General features: G+C 43.2%; 1 protein-coding gene across 5 annotated transcripts in view; it reads left to right on the top strand.

The window, feature by feature from the left end:
• tfec (transcription factor EC) overlaps window positions 1-11,651 on the top strand; it is a 44,978-nt gene extending 33,327 nt beyond the window's left edge. For 2 of the 5 annotated variants that reach the window (XM_070992086.1, XM_070992088.1), the window contains 7 exons: window positions 3,516-3,752; window positions 4,504-4,605; window positions 6,825-6,870; window positions 7,932-7,988; window positions 8,095-8,170; window positions 9,104-9,251; window positions 10,526-11,651. In XM_070992086.1, coding sequence (XP_070848187.1) covers window positions 3,516-3,752; window positions 4,504-4,605; window positions 6,825-6,870; window positions 7,932-7,988; window positions 8,095-8,170; window positions 9,104-9,251; window positions 10,526-10,999 — 1,140 coding nt within the window. In that variant the 3' untranslated portion in view covers window positions 11,000-11,651. Of the gene's footprint in view, window positions 1-2,836; window positions 2,897-3,515; window positions 3,753-4,503; window positions 4,606-6,824; window positions 6,946-7,931; window positions 7,989-8,094; window positions 8,171-9,103; window positions 9,252-10,525 lie in introns of those variants that run through there. The other 3 variants (XM_070992087.1, XM_070992084.1, XM_070992089.1) reach the window with 3 other exon arrangements.
• The last annotated feature ends 9,292 nt before the right edge of the window (window positions 11,652-20,943 follow it).

Below are 20,943 nucleotides of genomic sequence, written 5' to 3'. Positions count from 1 at the left end.
TAGAAGCTCAAGACATCCTGATTTGAAAGAACATATTAAACTGGACTATAAGATTTAGCATTGAGTCAGCGTGTCTCATCTTAAATTGTTCTTCTGGTGGAGAATTTGTTATTTTAATCACAAAGATGATTGGGAATATATTTCTTGTAATGGGGGATATGCATGTTATTTCACTGGAGAGTTATTAGAGCACTGCTGTGACATGCTTTATGGTTGCAATTCTGTGCACTTGCCTGCATGAACCAGACACATATTCTACATAACTGCTGGAAAAACACATGTGATGTGGCTTCACAGGAGAGCATAGCAGAGTATTTGTTGGACTTGAGTAATGTGCTGCATTAATGTGTGCTTACGATCACTGTAAGTACTCAAATTGTGTTAGTGAGACATCTTTGTGAAACAAAGATAAATAGGCTGAGTGTGTGGAATAAGAATGTTATCTGGTTCTGACGTCTCTGTTTTAGTGTTTTAAATGTCTCCAATGAAGATAATGAAGTTAGAGAGATGCAGCTGATCTCCTAATGTGCTTCTAACTGCAGGCAGGAAGCACCACTGCAAACCTACAAATAATATTTTATTAGTCAAAAGGTATGGAACATAGCACAAGCTGTACTGAAATAAAGTGAAGGGGTGTATTAACATTTTGTTGCATCAAATAGTGGCCATAAGCAAAACTATCCGGAGCTGTCTAGAGAGGCAAAATTCAAATGCACTAACAGATATCAGTGTTTTGATGTCAGTAAATAGGGGATTTTAGCCCGACATGATCTGCTGCAGGTTTGCATGTCAGGAATAACTGTGCAAATGTGTTTAAATGGAAAGTGAACCTGTGACCTCCTCTCTGCCAGTAATTGCAAACACTGCCTCAGTTGTTGTAGCAGGTGCTTGTAGCCGTACAGAGAAAAACTGAAGTGTCTCAAACATCAGAATAGTCACTACAATCCCAAACTTGAGCCTTGAATCATTAGATTCTTATCTCATTCCTGTCCCATGTGTATGGCAGGCACTGATAATTTTCAGCATGTCCTCTTCACACATGCACAGGCCTGCCATTGTCAAGGTTGGCCTTGGCGACTGAAGTAGCATTACCTCTCAAATCTAATCAGATTCCCTTAAGTGGATAACAAGCGTGTCTCCGGCATTTACAGTAGTGAGAAAGCTGAAGTGAAACCAGGACAAACTGTTGTCACACAAAGCAGATGTAGTGTGTAGCAGTCCTGGCATCCCTCCTGCTAGCCATAGTGGAAAAAAATGTTGATTGGCTAACAACTGGCATCTTGTTTGGACTGGAGAAGTCAGATAAGAGCTCTCAGTCACTACTGACAAGTTGAGTATTGTGATGAGCCTGTTCTTAGTTAGTTGAATAAGAGCAGCTCGTCTAGCTGACGAGGAGAATTTAATGCTGAGTTTTAGTATAATGTCCCTATGGTTTAGCAGTGTTATGCTAGTTGACATTTAACCCATAAAAAACTCTCATTGTCGGGAGAAGCCTGAAAACATAATATGCTAATTATTAGCAAACGATTTCTTTAATCAATTCTAACAATTCTTTCTGTGAGACAAACTTCTGCGAGAAGAAATGACTCTTCTTCCTCTTAAAAATAAAAAGTTGATCTTATAAGCAACAAACACACTGTTCCTCAATTTTGATTGATTATGGTAAATATAGCTGTATAATTGACATGAGTGAGCTAGCTGACTTGTGCTACTGTTAGTGTAGCTACGCGTGTTAGCTAAAGTCGTAGTAAAGCTAGTGTTTAGCATGTAGCATACATAGCATCACTTTGTAAAATATATTCTGGGCTATGGGGATACACTCAAACAGAGACATTATTAATATGGAGACAGCTATGGTCAGGAGAATGGAAATTGCATTTTTTAATTTGACATTACCCTTTCCTGATCAGTTAAGTTAGGAGACATTACATAGTCTACTAAATCTGCTCAACTATTGCAACAGCTGTGCTGCTTATCTGACTTTGTTCTACTTCCAATTGATTAGCTGAGGTCATGGAAAAAATATTCATGTGGAAGCCCACAAACCACTTTTTTGAGCAGTGAATATGGGTGAAAGACACAAACAAGATGACGACCAACAACTGACATGACTAACATTATAATACCATTCTTAGCAATACATTTATTACCATCGAGTGCTCCCAGAAATACTCTCCGAGCCATGAACTAGGCTTCAGTACAGTACAGTGAGCTTCTTTGTAAGCTCCAGACCAGTAAGTAAACTAGACGTTTTTAGATGAAACATTCCCTCTAAACATAGCCTTCAAACTGCGGCAATAAAGACCTCAACATAGCTGTTGCTGCAGTTATTGTTTGGAAAACTGTAATACTAAAGTGTCTACATTGAAGCCAGTGAATGAATGAAAAGGCTTGGTTAAAAATGGCATGAGAGGAGTTATTTAAAACCCCCATTGGGGAACAAGGGTCAATTGTGCTGCCACAACCCCTGGGGCAGGCAGCAGAGGACTTTGGGAGCTGACCACTGATTGGCTAGTCAGACAGAAAAGGGCGGTCCAAATGAATTAGTGATAGACGGTAAAGGCAGATATCCTGCAGTGATCAAACCCTGGGTGATCTGACAGTCCGGTGTTTGAAGTGATTATCATGCTACGCAACATAAAGGCTTACCCCCAGCTTTGGGCCTAATTAGCTCACTTAGGGCCCTTTATAAGACATTGGTAGGGGACAGGAAAGTACAGACACTCACTGAGAAGTCAGCAGATCAACAGGATAGCAGCAGCAGACTCGGATGCCTAAAGTTGACCTGCTGCTACACCAAAACAAACCAATCTGAAGATTATCTGCTTTTCTGAGAATGCCACACTTAACTGACTGCAGTTACTACACGATGCGGGACGCAACCAGAGCTTCAAATGTAAGCATGTGGAAATTTAGAAAAATTCTGAACTGCGTGCTAAAATGTTTTGTTTTCTCTATTAACACACTTGCATTGCTTTTATTACTGGTTTGGCTATTTTGACTTCTGGCTGTATGCATATGTGTGTAATTCTGCATATTAATAGATTATGAAAGTAACCAAAAATTGTGCGTTTTGTTTGTCTACTCAAGTTCAGTTCCGGGGAAAAACCTTTGCTATTGATGACATTTTTCAGTTAGCGTCTGGTATTAAATTTACAGAATATAACAATGCTTTACTTGAGGAAAGGCCTTAAAAATGAGTCCGAATTCTCATAAAGACACTTGCTTCATACATTACTCACTTTTTTTGTGAGTGTTAGTTTCAGCTGTACAAAAGTCTGTAGGTTTGCTCCTTGACTAATAATAGGAAAATTCTGACTCACAACTATTTCTGCCTGTTGAGTCAGTTAATCTTTTCTCAAAAACGACAGCTGCTGTGGACACTTCTCGTGTACATGTTGTTAGTCAGCACTGTTTCAGTGGTATGAGGAAAAAACATGTACACTCTCCAACCTCAGACTGATTTTCTGTTCTGTCAACAATCCAAACCTGTGCATGGTTTGTTTTCGCTGCAGGTACACAGCCACCTGGAGAACTCCAAGTTCCACCTCCACCAGACTCAGAATCAGCAGGTCAAGCAGTACCTGACGCTGGGCTCCAAGCAGGGCCACGCCGTAACACATCCACACACCCCTGGCCAGCCACTGGCCACTGTACCAGTCATGAGGAATGGACACATGGCCTCCGTCAGCGACGGCAGCAACCCCAACAGCCCCGTCACCCTGCTCACTATGGCCAATCACGACAGTGAGGTGAGTGGAAAAAGAACGCGCCTGAACGTGAATTACGATGTTGCTGAATACATGGAACTGAAATTGAAAGAACTGAAATTGAAAGAACTGAAATTGCAGCAAACAATTTGAACCACAGACTGGGTCACTTTGGGATGAACTGTGGATCATAATTTTTGTAGATTTCACAATATTCTTGTCAACACTTCACATTCCTGTCAAAAGAAATACTTTGTTCTGTGTTCACTTTTTGTGCCATTTGTAGGAATGATGTCTTAGTTCCTCTAACTTCTGTCATGGAAAGATACATCATGGCTGACACTTTATTTGGATGGACAGTTAAGACGTAATATAATTCCCAAGTATGACAAACCTGTAAAATTTCTATCTGGATTGGGTTTGAATCTCAGAGAGCAGTTCAAGATAATCATCTAAACAAAGTGATGCCATTATTGATCTCCCCTCTCTCTGATGTGCTCATCAATAACTTCAGACATGCAGTCTCTGATGAGAGAAGCCTTTCAAAGGAGGAAACTAGTTTGATAACAGATGCTTGTTTCTCCCGCCATGCCGCTAACTAATTTATGAATGACATGGTGGTGGAGAGCTTGTCTGTTATTGGATTAGTCTCTGGACAGTCCCTCTCCTTTCTCCTGTCTATTTTGGTTTGAATGTTGGGATTTCAAAAGATCAGACTTGGACAGCATTGAAATTCTGGTACAAACATGGTCAGTCTGTCCATCAGTACACTGAAATTACTGTTTTCTTTTAGTTTCCAATGGATGAAGTTATTGATGACCTAATTAGTCTTGAATCCGGTTTCAATGATGGAGGCTTGGATTGCATGGAGCCTAACATCATAATGCAAAACAATGTAAGTATGAATCACATTAACTACAGCTACATCCTAACACTGTTTAAACTGTGACAGACTATCAACGGTCTGAAGGTCTTTTCTATTGATTTCTGCAACATATCCTTTGTTTGTTAACCTGCTCACATTATTGCAGTGAGGTTTATGCATGTTAGAAATGTGTCAGGCTAAAATGAGTTGATTAGGACTAGAAGTCTTTATGACAAAGTTGTGGAAGGATTATAGGCAAGTATGAAGGAGGCTTGTATGGAGTTCCTGAACTGATGACTTCTTCTGTTTTACACTGAATGGGGACTTGAAAATGGGGCACCTCCACCCAAACATTTAGGCGCAGGCTTGACTAGCTTGGGAAAAAGGGGACCTGTCTTAGGTTGAGGTCAGCTTAAGCCTAGAGATGAGTCAAAGTTCATTGGGGCTTAGCAACATACTCAAGAAGATCAACAACACAGATTAAATTAAAAAAGAAGGAAGTATTTGGACAAATATGAATAGAAGAAGCTGAATTTATAATAAGTGTCCAAACCAAAGTCTAAGGTCCATTCTTGGAAAGACAACCTACTAGAAATGGCACCACAGACAACCACTATCAGTAGGATTCATAGCCAAGAAAGAATTCAAAAACTCTGAGCAGAAATTTGGGACAAGGGGTCCTTCTGGCCAGAGAACATAGCAACACCTGAACCAGATACAGAGAGGGATTGTGGGATGGGAACACTGGGAATCTGGTCTAACTCCTTAAATACAGAGAGAGCCAGATTGGCAGACAAAGAATCTTACACAGATAACGGAGAGAAACACTGCGGACACTGTGAAAGAGGAGGAATGAGAGGAGGGGAGAGATAAGGCATGGGGGGGGGAGAGGAGGAGGAATGGGAGAGAAAGTAGGTTTCAAATGAGAGGCGCGACAGAGGAGCAAAGAGTTGGAGATTTTGTTGGAGAGAGTTACTGAGCCATTGGATTGGGCTAATGCATACACTCCCCATGGGCTTGTTCAGAAATGATACCATGCTTAAATGGATCAATTCATCCTAATTAGTCATACAGTGCGATGCATCACGTCGTTTCGCCGTGTCAACACATCCAGGAACACAGATGGGAGAGGGATTGAAGTGATTACAATAGGAGTAGTAGGGGGATTGTTGCAATCTTTCATTTTGAGAAGCACTTTTGTCCCCTCCTCCTCCTCCTCCTCCTCCTCCTCCTCCCATCTTGTTGAGATAATGAGAAAAAAAAACGCACATGCAAACCAAACTGACTGCAGATATCTGAAATGTCTGCAGTTTCTTCTGTTTTGTTTCTTCTCCTCTTTTTTCCCTCCTGCTTTCCATTCCTTCCCGTCTCTTGACTTGACATGCAGCCTTATCGCACTCACCAGTCTCATAGTTGGATTTGACACACGTGTCACGGACAAAATTGGCTGTGCGCATCTTGGAATGCATGGTGGCTTCTGTAGCATTTTCCCATAAATGCACAAATGCGAATTAGACACACATGTGTGTCAGCACGCTAGATCTTGACATCTCCCCAGTCTGTGAAAAGACGTCTTATCGCAGAACTGATGCATGCTTTCCCAGACAAGAAGAGACCCGTAGGAAAACAGTTTTGCCTCTGTTCAAGCAGTTGACCTAGCCTTTTCATCTGATGGGATGCTATTTTCAACACAGAGCACATCTCTGTGTGAGGAGCACTTTCAAGAGGAGAGGTTTTGAAAACTGTGGCGCTGGCAGATCAAGTCACTTCATCTGGTCACACCAAACCTCAGGCGGCTGCAAGCCTGGGTTGGAGGTCAGGGTTAAATGGTGTACGGCTGGAGGATGACTGTTTTTTGACCTGGTCTCAGCAAGGTTAAGGTCTTGTTAAGTTCTTTAATTACTCTTTGTGATACAAGATGAGAAGGCGACATGGCAACAATGCGAGACATAGGACTGGGTCTGCCCAGTCCTGCAGAGGGAGACATGTGGACACAACAACTCCCTGCTGGGAAGTCCACAGCCAGAAGCCTGCGGGCTGACAAGCTTCTCAGCAAGGCTCTGATCACTCCGCTCGTCTCTTGTCAACACTAAACAAAGCCTCACAGCAGCCAAAAGCTACCATTTGTGTTGTGGCTTGTGTTTAAGTGTGAGAGGGATGTGTGTGAAATGCAAATGTTTGGGCGTGCTTCCCCTGTGACTGACCCTGACCCTCTTTCTTTCCCTCCCCGTCCTCTCTCTCCTTCCCAGGTGTCCCTCAGTGGAAGCATGCTGGACGTCTATGGGGGTGAACAAGGTATGAACGCCCCTAATGGTGGAATGAGTCCCACATCTAACCCCACAAAGCTCACTGTAAAAAGGGAATACACAGGTATGAACTCATACCATAGCGATGATCAAACAACTAACCAATTAATGAATTCTTACATGCTCGCATTTGAATAAGAAACATTGCATATTTCTCTACAAATGAAGCTCTGGATGGGTGCTTAGAAGAACGGAGTACCTGTGTTAGCTCGAAAAGGCAATGTGCTGTGTGTGTCTGTCCAATTACGTGTCTCCCGACAAATAACAGACAAATATGTAAGCTGATTTGCGTCCAGTGTGTGACAAACACTGTCCTGCTTGTCATCAGTTGTGATAATAGGCCGGAGAAACGTGTAGACTCTGTCACAGTGCAAAAAAAAAAAAAAAAAACGAAAACAAAGGGCCCTTTAACACATTTCTTATTAATGTCATGCATCAAGCAAAGATGCCTAATTGATTTAGGAAATAGAAAGTATGCCTGAAGAACCCTTCACTCTCGACGGGCAAATAAGTAAATTGCCATCTGTTTCATTTGAGTGTGGGCGGAGGGGACAATGGGCTGTTACACAGAGTTTAAATTGTCTTGATTGAATCAACAGAGACAAATTGGGAAATCCAATCTCAGGTCCCCAATTATGTAATTTGGAAGAATGTGAATACAAATATGGATGCACTGGCATATTTGTCCCTCTCCCGGACAGATTAGTGAATTTGCTAGACTGTCTTAATTACGGAGTAAGTAGTTTAAAAGTGATCACCATTTTTCCCCCCACAATGAGCTTCACACATGCTAGAGGGGGATAAATTGGGCTCTTTCAGGGTGTGTGTGTGTGTTTGTGTGTGTGTGAGGACGTCAAACGTGTGTCTGTTTGGGCTGATGCACGGAAACTCCAAATTCTGGCTGACCCCGGCACTGAACTCCCTCAAAACAACTGACTGTGTGTATCCTGACTGGACCTTTTGTGGTGTTGTGTTCGTTGTCTTTCAGTTCCAAAATTAGTGTGCGTTGCTAATCAATCTGTTCCCCTCTGTGATTTGTTTCTTTGACAGAACACGACACAAGAGTTATGGCCAAAGAGAGGCAGAAAAAGGACAACCATAATCTAAGTAAGTGTCTCCCGCTGCCTTTCAACCCCCTCATGTGGAAACTGTTAGCCTTTAAGCACAGCAGCTGACAAGGCCCTAAACATCTCATGCTTTTTTTTGGTCTTAGTTGAAAGAAGAAGAAGATACAACATCAACTACAGGATTAAAGAGCTGGGGACACTCATACCAAAGTCGAATGATCCGTAAGTTGCAAAATCTAAATGTATTTATTGAAACAATGCCCCCGCCTTGCTTCACTTTATGTCACTGAAACAGCTCCAAGACCTTGTGTGGCTTGGGAGCGAATTAAATTCAAAGCACAAAGACACTCTAAACGTTGTTCATTGAATTCAAATGAGTACTCACATTTCAGTCATATTTCAAGGGTGCACTTGAACTTCCATTGTAGTCTATGCTCCAAGAGCTGTACATCCTCTCGCTGGGTCCCAGCAGTTCAGCTCAAAGCATGAATGATGAGGAAAGGGTCAAATGCAAAGAAGCAGGCCACACCATTTGAATCAAAGTTTGAAGCACAATTGGAACATAGAGATGGAGCATGGCGCTGAATTGAAATCCGGCGGCCATCTTTTGCAATTGAACTTTGCTTCAAATTTAAATGGGGGGTTAGAGTTGTCGTCGTGCCATTAACACGGGATAAAAGAGATTATTAGCGCCGATTGGACCAACGTCTCACTCTTGTGGAAAAGGACAATTTTACTGCAGTTCCCCTTTCCTTTTGAAAAAAGCAATAATATCTGCAAAAGAATGACTTGCACTCTGGCACCCGGAGTCCAATGCTCCATTTTCCCCCCTGTACTCCTACTTAGCTCATTTTCCCCTCACCTATTTTTACTCGAGGATTAATTTTACCGAACAAGGAGGTACGAGAATGGACTTTCCACATAGCTACTTAACTATTCTATTAAAATTTCCATTCAGTGTCCCCATGTACTGTCCAAGGATGAATAATTGGCCCATGTAAATCACCATTTCTTATTCATATCATAAAGGGGGGAAAAACCTCTGCGTTAAAACTTTCACCCCCCCACCCCCCTTTTTTTTATTGCAGAGGATATTCTGCCGACATCAGGTAGTTCTGTGTAAAAGATTATCTTTAACATTTCTTCTTTCTGCAGTGACATGCGCTGGAACAAAGGCACTATCCTGAAGGCCTCGGTGGAGTACATACGGTGGCTGCAGAAGGAGCAGCAGCACGCTCGGGAGCTGGAGAGCCGTCAGAAGAAGCTGGAGCAAGCCAACAGGAGACTGCTGCTGAGGATCCAGGTAATAAAGCCTAAGACTCTGAATGGGTTTAGTGTGTTTTGGTAGTACACACAGTGATAACACACTCAGAAATAAAAAAAAAGTGAGTGAAGACTTTCTCATCTCATAAATCTTTATCTGTTAAAACAAGTAAAATATTATTGTGACATTTATTCTGTGCAAAAAATGTATTATTTCAAATTTTAATTCTCCATATGTTAGACAAACTTAGCATGCAGTGTATAGTGTTCTTTAACAGTATTTAACACAAAACCAGTGTTCCTCCTCATAAATTTTAGTTTACGCCTTAACACAAAGGGTTGGCCAGTTAACTCACTAATGTTCCACTAATGCTTTCGCACTTCAGGTGAACATTTTCACACCATTGAGTTATTTAAAAGCCTCCTCCAGGCTTCTAACGGGCCTGTTTCATTGTGCCAAAGATTACTTGGTTCAAGACAGAGCTCAGACAGAGCTGTCAGCCCCAACTGACTCAATCATCCTGGGGTGCTTTACACCTCCACTAATTTCCACCTCCAAAGCTTTACGACCCAACAACGTAAACTAATTTCCACCTTCAAAGCTTTCCAAACCTAAATTAGACACCCACCCCCACACTACTGTTGTTTACATGAGGTCCTTCCACTTCCCCCCGTCAATTATCTGCTGAATGAGGACAATGACCGCAGCTCTTACAGTGCAGGTCAGAAACAGAATATGAGCACCACCTGAAGATATACTTAATGACGCATGCATGCACAGAGGGCCGCATGTACACATTGTGGTTTCTCTGAGTTGACTCCAATGATGGGAACTGTAATCATCTTCCAAGGTGACAAAACTATCCAGGAAACACTGACCGCCACTGACGATAAAAGGACAGCTATCAAAGGTCAAACAGGCTTTGTGATGACGAGTGCTGATCATATACTCAGTGATAAGTGTGTGTGTGTGTGTGTGTGTGTGTGTGTGTGTGTGTGTGTGTGTGTGTGTGTGTGTGTGTGTGTGTGCGTGTGTGTGGGAAGAGTCTGTGTCAACACCAAAATTCCCCAAGTGCAGCTCCCTGCAACCTGACCTCAGTATGTGGAGGAGATGTGGAGAAGGTGTGGTGGCGACTGCCCCAATCGCCTCTGCTCATATTTAAGGACATTACCTTTGTTCAGCATTTGCACATTTTTGAGTATTTATTCAGGCCTTATCTGGAATAACATGTAATGGGTGTGGAGGTATTTTACTTTACCTAACAGCTCAGAAATAGATCTTAAACTCATAGTTTTTCTGCCTTTGTTCTCCAGGAGCTTGAGATCCAAGCACGAGCACATGGCCTCCCAAACATGGCTACAGCTTTGGGGTCAGTTGAGCTATCCTCCCATCTCCTCAAACAGCAGCAGCAGCAGCAGCAGCAGCAGCAGTCGTCTCCCCAGGCCCAGCAACCCCAGCAGCCTCCCCTCTACCAGGAGGACGCCAACAGCGACTACCTGCAGAGGATAGTGGTGACTGGAGTGCCATCCATTCCCACTGCCAGCGGCCCGCAAGATCACATCCCCGGCGCTGACGGCTGCACCACATTCTCCGACCCGCTGTCCCACTTCACAGACTTCTTCAGCGCCACGCTCAAGGAGGAGCATCGGCTGGACGAGATCCTGATGGACGACCCACTCTCGCCCTTTGGCACCGACCCGCTCCTCTCGGCGGGCTCGCCCGGAGCTGCGTCCAAGGACAGCAGCCGCAGGAGCAGCTTCAGCTCTGCCGAGGGAGACGACCTATAAGGGTGCTCTCTTTAGTTACACACTTTTGTTATCTCCTCCTGAAAACACGTTTGTAATCCCCGGTGGTAAAAGGCATACAAAGAGCCTTTAAAAGACTGACTGGTGGCTCTGGGCACACAATAATGGCCACTGACAGGACTGCAAGTAACACACCTGCAGTGCCCTTCAATGTGCCACCTGTATTGAAGTCTATAAAATGTGTAGTTCTTGTTGATCAGGTGGGCGTGAGAGCTTGACTGGCTCAAAAAACTCCAAAGTCAGGAGGACCAGGAACAGCTCAAGGACCCCCTGCTCCTCCACCTGCTCTTTTTAACTATAGACAATCAAAAAGCTTCTCTGCCTCCCAGACAGAGCAGAAACAGACTCACAAGAAAAAAGGGAGACATTTATCAGACTTCAAGTACATAATGTAAATGTTTTTTTGTGAGTTAACACTGTGGTAGCTGGACACTGTAACATATGCAAAATAATCACTGAAAACCTGCCAAAATGGTCCTTTTATCATGAAAATACTACAGCTTCACAAAAGGATTTTTTAATGGCTGCAGTCAGGATTGTTATCGTGTGAAGTGCCTTATGCGATCTCCCAGTTTGGTCTTAAAAAAAGATATGAACATGTAACTGATGTACTCACCGCAATGCCTAACACGTCTTTGGTCTTGTCTGTGTCTTTTATGTGTTATTGTTAAATAAGTGTTCATGTATTTATATATGTTTTAATCCATGTATTCATAAAAAAGATATATATTATCTAACATGTTACCTTTTTTATTCTTAGTCGGGGTGGGAAAAATATAATAAACCCCCTTTTTTTTGATATACCTGATTTTGGCTTCTTGTTGTCGTCTCACAGAAGACATTCGCTCGACGTCTACATCCAAACACCCTCAGACAATACAAAAAAAATAACCTTTACTACAGTTCTACATTAACTTCATTGAAGGACCAGTGTCTAACTGCACCGCCATGTTTCTACAGTAGCCCAGAAAGGACAAACCAAACACTGACTCTAAAGAGGGCCCTTTGTGTTACGCAAAACATTCATGCTATCACGCTTGGAAAGGGTGGGTGAGGTGAGGGGCATTCATTTGGTTGCAATCTGCAACCTCACCACTGGGTGCCACTAAATCCCACACACTGGTCCTTTAGAAATGAGTCTTTCAGTGACAGACCTACGTGCATTACCCACAATCTTTGACAAAAGATCAGAATTGATCATAATTTAGTTTAGTAATTGAGCAAAAAACAGCAATATCTGACATCAAATCTCTCGCTCATCGCGCTGGTCTGCACACATCAGCTCAACACAACGGTCGAAGCATGATACAAAGTGACCAGCGGTAAAATGAGTGCAAAACGCTCTTGCTGGATGACCACAGGGCTAAAAGAGTGAATAAAGCCTGAAAAGTTTCATAAGGGAAGGTGAAGGGCTGGCGTACAAGGTGGCTGATTGGCAATGAGTGGCAGAAAGGAGGAGAGAGGAGGGAAATTGGATAATAAAGACAAGTAGAGGAGGAGTAATAATTCTGATGAGCCTACTGTGAGCTGATGAGCCCTTGAGGATGGATAATGGCGAGGGATAAGGAGTTGCTATCAGAGCTGTTAGCGGAGAGCTAAGAAAGTTTCCTCTGAGGTAAGCAGGATGAGAAGATGCGCCCTTTCATACTGTAGGAACACGATCATGAAGTCATTAATAAAGTACTGCTGAGGAAAGTTTGTTTGGAACACAGTCATCGAAAACTTTGACCTCATTATGAGCACAAACTTGCTGTTTTCTACAGCTGTATCATTCAAAAATCATTTACATGTAGTTTGCTCATCTTGAAGTCATGCATTAATAATAGAGCAAACAGAGCAGTCTAAAAAACATACCAATACTTCCCAAATGGATCTCTCATCAAAGCCTCCCTGAATTAATGTTTCAGAGTGTTATTGGCGCGTGTTTCTCTGTAATGAAATCGAAACGTCCCTCGCTCGCATCTCCTCTTTGGCCGCAAACAAGACTGAATCAATCAATCATTTCGGAGTACAGTCACTCGAACTACAAAGTGGTGAGTGATGTTTATGGGTAATTGGCCAAAGCAGTTATGGAAGGTAAATATAGATTTTCACTATGCTAAAAAAACATGAAGAGTATCTAAGAAGAAGTCAGCATGACTGAAATTTCAAAAGGCTTAATTTACATTTTGATTTTCAATGATTTTTTTTCTCCTTTCTCGTCTTACCAAACTTGGGGAAAATGCACAAATCTAATTAGTGTAGCGCAGGAATTGATGAAAGCCAAAGTCAGGGGTAGAATAATACCCTTTACCTTAATGAAAGTATTGACAGAACATAAAAAAAGAAAAAAATAATACAGATACACATTCACATAACACTCTTTTGAGGCTACCTCAAGAGACAAAGCATTCAAGCCAGAAAAAGAAAGTCAGATTAAACTTCCTAATTAATTCATTTCTCTCCATATCAAAGGCTATCATGGACAAAGTTCAAGGCCAGTTATGCACAGGCTTCAAAAGGAAACGTGGTCGGATGAGGCAACGGTGACATCAGAACAAGCGACTTTTTATTTGGAATATCACAGCTCATCAACCCACGGTTTGGAAACTCACAGGAACCGAAAGTGTCTACTGCGGACTGAGAGAACAGCGCAGGCCTCCGATAACGCCGTCATGTTAGAAACATTAGCAGCACATGTCAAGAAGGGAGCATGAATCTGAACATGTAAAACTAATTTGAGAAAGTTTGTGATCCCACATCCCACACATCGCTCTCTCATTTCCTCTTCCTAATCTCCTTCATAAGAAACAGATTTCTAGCTAGTTATGATATCACCCAAAAGCTGCACACCTTGTAAAATAATCTTTCCATTCCTTTTTTTGTGTTACTACTGCATGCACAGCAAAGTGGCCTCCCTCAAAGAATTACCTCACTGTGGGGATGAAAGGGCTGCTGCTGTGCTGTATTTCCAACAGCAGGTGGCAGCAGTGGGCTGTGTTTTGTCATGACACCATGCGGCATGTTAATGAAAAGAAACCAAGGCTGGAGTGTGGTACAACAGAGCACATTTGTAGTGAATTATTTTAAAAAGGCAATAAAGTAAAATGCCTTTTAGCATATAAACATAGTTGGTTAACAGTACTTTCACATATGGAATAGGCCCTTGGCAGTATATGCTTAAGTCCCTGGTACTACCTATACTTCCCAGTATAAACTGACAAATCTAAAGAAGGCAAGTGATGTCGTGAACCTCACAGCGGAGTCGTTCTGTCACCAAAACAACGTTGTCAGACCTCCTGCCACCCACCAACACTGACACCACCACTGAGCAGGAGAAGCTGTCACCTGTGCAGATGCCACAGCTGCCAGCGTGCTACAATGCACTCACCTGTCGAGCCTGCCATTGGCAACTCTTAATCACCTCCCGCTGAGGAGACTCACTTTGGAGCACTGCATGCACACACACATACACAAGCACCAGCACCAGCACAGGCCCGCACACACTCGCGCTCACAAACAAGCGTAATCAAACGTGCTTGTGTGCAAACACAAATGTGCACACGCAAGCACAAACACACACGGATATGCATACTACACACACACGCACAGGTGTGTATCTCATTGCATCTCGTTGCCACACGTACGAGGAAGCTAGGGGAGAAAAAAATAACCACCTAAAAGCCCTCATCAGGATCTGGACTGTGACAAGACTTGTGCACAAATTAGGTGAAATTTGAGTGGGAATAACAATATGACAGCCGGCAGAGAGGCACCAAACATCAAGTGTCATATCTATTTTCAGCCATGACTCAGAGCTGTGTGACAAACAATACCATGCTGCTTCTCAATCAGTCAGCCCGTTGACTTGAAATGTGGCAAACTAGGCCCTGGATGAGTTTTTCCCTTCAGGAAAAATAAGAAATGATCTGAGATTAAGGTCAAAGTTAAAGGCAAAATTATAAAAGTTCGCCAAAATTCGAGCATTAAGTTTAATGTTGTCTCTCCAGTGCACTGTAGCAATTCATCCCATGAGTCTTTAGGGCATTAGCCTTCATGCTGCTTTTATTAAGGACCACACCCTGACCAGTGCTCTGCAAACTCCCACGTCACTAGACTAGCAAGGCCCCGCATGCATTAACGATGGAACGCAAGAGAGATGAAAAAAAAAAAAGAAAAAGTGGTTGGGCCTTCTCGAGATGCTATAAAATTAATGCGATTTCCAGAGTTTTTATGAATCGAGCCAGATGCCAAATACATAACTTCAAACAAATTGACTTCCAATTATTGGTGCGGCGCACCACTTCCAGATGTGCAACAGATGGGGCCGGGGCGACCAAAGGTGTCTCAACCCGCGCTTTGTGTTATTCTGCAGTAAAACGGCAGTACAGTTGTATGTGTTTTAAATCACCCTGGGCTGTGGGCTGGAGGTGAAGGGAAGGACAAGGGGGATAGCGGAGGAAAAATGAAAGCACATCATTAGGAAAATGTAAATCTACACAGCACCAGACAGTGGAGCTCCATATGTAGCATTAATACAGCCTGATATTATGTAAAGGCAGATGAGATGCTGGGGCTGAAAGCTGGAGCTGTATCAAGGAGGTGGAGGATTCAGAAATGTAAATGTTAATGTGATCTCTGCTGTATCTTCCAGTGCTGGGATTAAATGGTAAAAAGGAACAATTATGGGGCTCGCTTTTTTTGTGCATATGTTAATAGCTTACAATATCCTTGCATGCATTAAGTACATTAGATATGATTAGAAGATATTCACAACACATAGCTTTATATACTGGAAGGTTTTACAGTAGTCATAAGAAGCACTGCACTCTGTTCAATTGTTAATGAAGTCTCTTCCTGGAAACTTTAAATAATTTGATTAGTCACTGTTAAAGCCACATAAAAGTAAAACAAATGTGATTCTGAGTGAGAAAAGTAGCTGAGCACGGACTTCTTTTCACTGCAGAGGAAACTAATAGAATATCCAATAGTGGTACGGTGTCCTGGGAGGGTCATGGCTCTGATTCCATTATTACCAGAGACTTTGGCCCTGAGGGAGCCAAAATGGCTGTGTATTTTTCCCAGAGCCCATACTGAAGCAGTCTACTGAGGCCCTATCTACTTAACTAGCGCACCCCCCACCCCCCTTCCCCCTGTGATCCTGGGGGCCAAAGAGCTTCTCCTCGCTGCCTCTCTGTTTTCACGTATCTTAGGCTGTCTATTCAAATACAGCAGAGAGCGGGGACCACTTGGTTTGGCCATCGTACCTCTGTGCTGCCTTTAATTCCCTTGCTCTGTCAGAGTTGTATGCTAATCCAACTAGCGACAGCCCCACCCCCCACCCCCCACCCCACCCCATGCCACCTCAGGTCTCTCTGCATGCACACGCACTCAAACACACACTTTAACCTTGTGTAATCTGGGTGACCTTGGACTGAATGGAAGCTGCCAGAGAGAGGTACCTGATTGATTTGTAATTCAAAAGAGGAGCGATGGCCACTGTGCTCTCGCCACCCCACCATCAGGAAACCCCTCTGCCGCTCCTCCAAAATAAAAATACACGCATCAATTTAAAAAGTTGCTACTTAAGCCTGACTCTTCTTGCTTCTGTTTTGGCGAGTTGGGGACACTTTGGTGAGGTGCAGGGGCAGCTGAGTAAATGTCAGATTTGGGCATGGGGGTGCAGGGTGGCGGAGTCGACGAGAGTGTTGGGGGAGAGCATCAAGATGATCATCATTAGCAGTGGAAGATAATTGGCGCTGCATGGGCCCCTGCGTTTGGGTGCTCTGATGGGCATCTTGTCTGCATTATTCATTCATCTTCCCTCTCTCTCTCTCTCTCCTGTTCCCTCTCTCGACCCAGGCCAGGCGCTGGGCCTTAGGAGCCGAACTCATCTATTATAGATGGGTAATTGTTTATTAAATGCAGGCCTGACCCTATTATGCCTATTACCCATGTGCTGCACACCAGTGTGGCTGGCAAGCGTCTGTGTTTATCCATATTCCAGAAGATCTGACAATCCCCTGCTGAGGACGTGAGGCCTCTTTGGCATGAGCAAGTGTCAGCATCCGCGGCTGAGGACGGAGAAAAGGAAGGCAAAAATAGGTTTCGATAGGAAAAGAGGAGGAAGCCGGCAGGGAGGAGACGAGAAGAGGATGATGAAAAATAAAGCCAATGCCCGTGTGGCTGCCAGTGGCCAAAGAAGTATCTCTCTCCTTCTCCTCCAAGGCTTGGTGGATAGAGGAAAAGACAAAGGGTGAGCTAAAGAGATGCTTTGCCTCTCATTACACTGACTCCTAATCTACCTCTGCCCTATCCTGGGCAATCCCTGCTCCAGGCGTTCGGAGGCTAAAGCTTCAAACCAGGCAGTTTGTCCAAAGCGGATTCATTACCTTAGATAGGACTACCAATGAGCCTGCTAAAATGTCACATTTAAAACTCACACAGCAGCCAGAGCCAGGCCAAACTGACACTAGAGGTCAGTATTGCAACAGAGTTCAGATGCCCCTCTGTTTCACTCCCAGACAACAGTGAGTTTAAAGCAGACACAGACATTACAGAAGATAGGAGAGACTGCAAAATAATTCAGGTAATGGAAATGAATTGAAATGAAATGATTAAGTTGAGTTAATTACTCGGTAGCTTAGGCAAATCAGCTTAACTTATATCAAAATCATTATTTCAGCCAGAACGGCAGATTCACTGGGAAGATATTTAGCCAACATGTACTTAAACCAGTGTATGTAAAGTAGGATCAGGCTAATGGATTAGATCTAATACATGTGGCGCTCGGTATGGTGAGAAAAATAAATGTGCTATCAGAAATTATAGTGCTAGATGAAACATACAGGGTCAATTTGAAGCCACAGGTTCGGAGGGTGCATGAGGGTGGTGGTTTCTTTGTCATCATTCAAGTACAAATGTCACCTCAGTATCACTTTGTGAATGACAGCCCTGCTAAACAGCAACTTCCTGTTCAGGAAAACAGCTCAAACTGCTCCCTCTCATACTGTCAAATAAGTCAAAATACACACTGAGATGTCTCTACAACACAACACCAAGGAGAGAGGGAAAATATCGCTCGGCTTGGGTGTACTGCTGTGCTGTGGTATGATGTAGTGATCTGCATGATGGCATGTCACTGGTTATTGGCTGGGCAGAGAGTGATTAACATGGGGTGTTAATTAGTGGGTCGGCAGGAGTGGGTGTGTGGCTAACGACACGGCTCCAAACAGCTCGGTCAAACAGAAACACACACAGCACAGCCCAGGCCTTCTTTTACAATTAACAGAAATTGTATAATTAGTGATCTCTTAATATGTTGAGTTAAATCAAAGGCAAAAAAAAAAAAAAAAAGAGAGAAGATACTGAAAATTAAATAATTCCTGCAGAAAGAGAATCAGGGGATATGTTCAGAAGAATTCAAAGAACACTATAGGAATAATTTCTAAATTATTACTTGTAGATACGTTAACTTATTACTAGATTATTACTTTTATTAAGATTAAGAAATGGCAGGTTTAAAAACAATAGTCATTTCAGACTCTATTTGAAATCACGTCCTTTTTATGTCTTTTGAGCATCTCACACAGAACAGGCTCAGATCAATAAAAATGGAGCTACGGTTGTGAAGAAGAAATTTGTGAAACACACTATTTTTTCAGCCTCTATTAAGTGTTATTTACTGGCAAAAAAAATTAACATCAAGCACGTTTGTTGTTAATTCAAATTACCGGCCAAAATAATAGGACATGTTAACGTCGTTTTGTATTGAGTGGACCAGAAAAAACAACCAAATTTGAACAACTTAAACACAATAATAATAATAACAATAATAATAAAAATGAAAGAAAATAAGAGATAGTCTTTGAGAACGGCATCAAGTGCGAATCAATGATGCATTATTTACAACCTTTTCTAATTTAATAGCACTCGTGCAGAAATAGAGGCAGCCAGCAGGAATTCCAGTAGCAGATTTGCCGTAATGCTGTTGAGTTGATTAGAAGAGTGAGAGGAGAGTGACTGAGAGAGGGAGTGAGCGAGTAAGAGGAGAGGAGGGAGTGAGTGAGCGAGTCAAGCCGCCCCTCTTCCCAAAGCTTATTTATTCCTCCAGCATCCGGCCCACTGATTAGGCAGCTACAGACACTCTTAATGCCTCCCCACAATGAACGACCTGCTGCAATTTCAATGGGTTTATCTGTTGTGCTGTGTTCAGTAAATAATGCCGCAGCTGTCAGTGGCCTCGAACGCATCATCCACGTTGCTAAAGCTACGTTCGGATTAGCCGTGTTGAATGAAGTCTTGTCACTGAGCAGGGGGAAGCTGTGCCAAGCTCCAAACAGTTTACAGGACCCTCCGCCCCAAGTGGAACAAATAGAATGTAATTAAGGAGAGATGAGAGCGTGGAGGAGGTGTAGTTCGACAGGGATGCACACACACTAACAAATGCGCGCCCAAACACGTACTCTCACATTTACTCCTGCAAATGCAAATGCCTCTTTGTTAGTTGTCGTGCCTTTTAATACCCAGAGAGAGTAAAATAGCTTTTTTTCCACATTATGGAATTTGTCATGTTCAGTTGGAGCTGTCATAGCTAGAACAGTGTGCGCTAATGTGTGTAATCTGCTTTGCAACACATCAATTATGATGGATATTGCTCCGCTGCCATGCTTCCAGGGTTTTTATACAAGCCTGCAGGGGAATCAGTCTTTTCTTGTTAGGCAACCTGTTTAGTAAATAATGATCCACTTTGAGCCTGGGCTGATGCCGTATAATGTGATGTGTGTGCTTGTGTGTGTACACGTGTGTGCATACAGTGTAGCGTGTGTGTGGTGGTGCTTTGGTGTGCAAGGATCAAGCCTAGTAGATCAAAAAACACTTATGTGCAAGGCTGGAATTCAATCATGCCCGGGCTGTGTGAAAACCCACGTCACGGAGAAAGCTAAAGCGCTTCTGAACGTGCTGCGAGCCCATATGTAAAAACTGTAAATATTATCAGTGACTTGTGAAAGTATTTCCAGAGCTGCCTGAGCTAACAAAGAGACAGAGAGATAAATATTTAGATCTTACACCGTTTTAAACAAAATTGAAATTTTTCCAAATCAGCTTTCACCACTTTAGTTCCTGGCAGGGATGCTCCAGGGTGCACGTACACCACCTCTCCTCCACCTGTCATCTCCCCTCTCCCCAACACCACCGCTGCTATTTGTCTGTCCCGAACTTTCCACTCTTCTCTGAACTCCTTCTCCTCGTGGCTCGTGGGCGATTCGCTCGCTCTCAAGCAAGATCGCTTCATGAAGTCCCTTCACCTGCGTTAAATCATTATGAATTATGTTTCTCCGCCTTGCGCTCTCTGCTTTGCTGTCTCCAGGACAGGGCAGTGGAAAACATGGAGAGAACAGCACAGATTTAATCTTGTGCTTGCTCTGACACCATCAGGTGCGCACCATTCCTCTCATTTTCCCTCCATCTCATTCTTTGCATGGACCACAGATCTGTGGAAGGCCAGTCTTCATCAAACGATCCCTAACTTTGGCTTTGAATCATTCACCTCCTGGTTGGCTTAGAAACAGAGGAAAGGGCAGCAACCAGAGCAACCTCCAATGACTGAAACAGTAGGGGAAATGGTGTTTCTTTGCTGAAGCATATTTTAACAAAACACACACGGTCTTCAGACTTTTCTGTTCAGGGACAAAGCTCTCTAAACTCAGGGCCCACCCTAGAAGATGGGCTTTAACTTGGGACCCTTTGGGAGCTGCTGTGGATCACATGGAGATCTCTGTCAGATCCCCACTCCACTACACTTCAGTCAGTCAGTAACTCAGTCCGTCTGCGAGGCAGAGGCAGGTAACAGACAGGGAGAGAGGGGCCCTTCACTCCTAGATGAACACATTCTTCAGTGTCAGCATAAAACCCTGAGCTGCGCTGGGACCCATTCACAGACGCTG

This window comes from Chaetodon trifascialis, chromosome 22 (assembly GCF_039877785.1).
Source record: "Chaetodon trifascialis isolate fChaTrf1 chromosome 22, fChaTrf1.hap1, whole genome shotgun sequence".
NCBI classification, from domain to species: Eukaryota; Metazoa; Chordata; class Actinopteri; order Chaetodontiformes; family Chaetodontidae; genus Chaetodon; species Chaetodon trifascialis.
The sequence above is the reverse complement of the archived record's forward strand: the minus strand, read 5'-3'. Positions and strand labels throughout refer to the sequence as shown.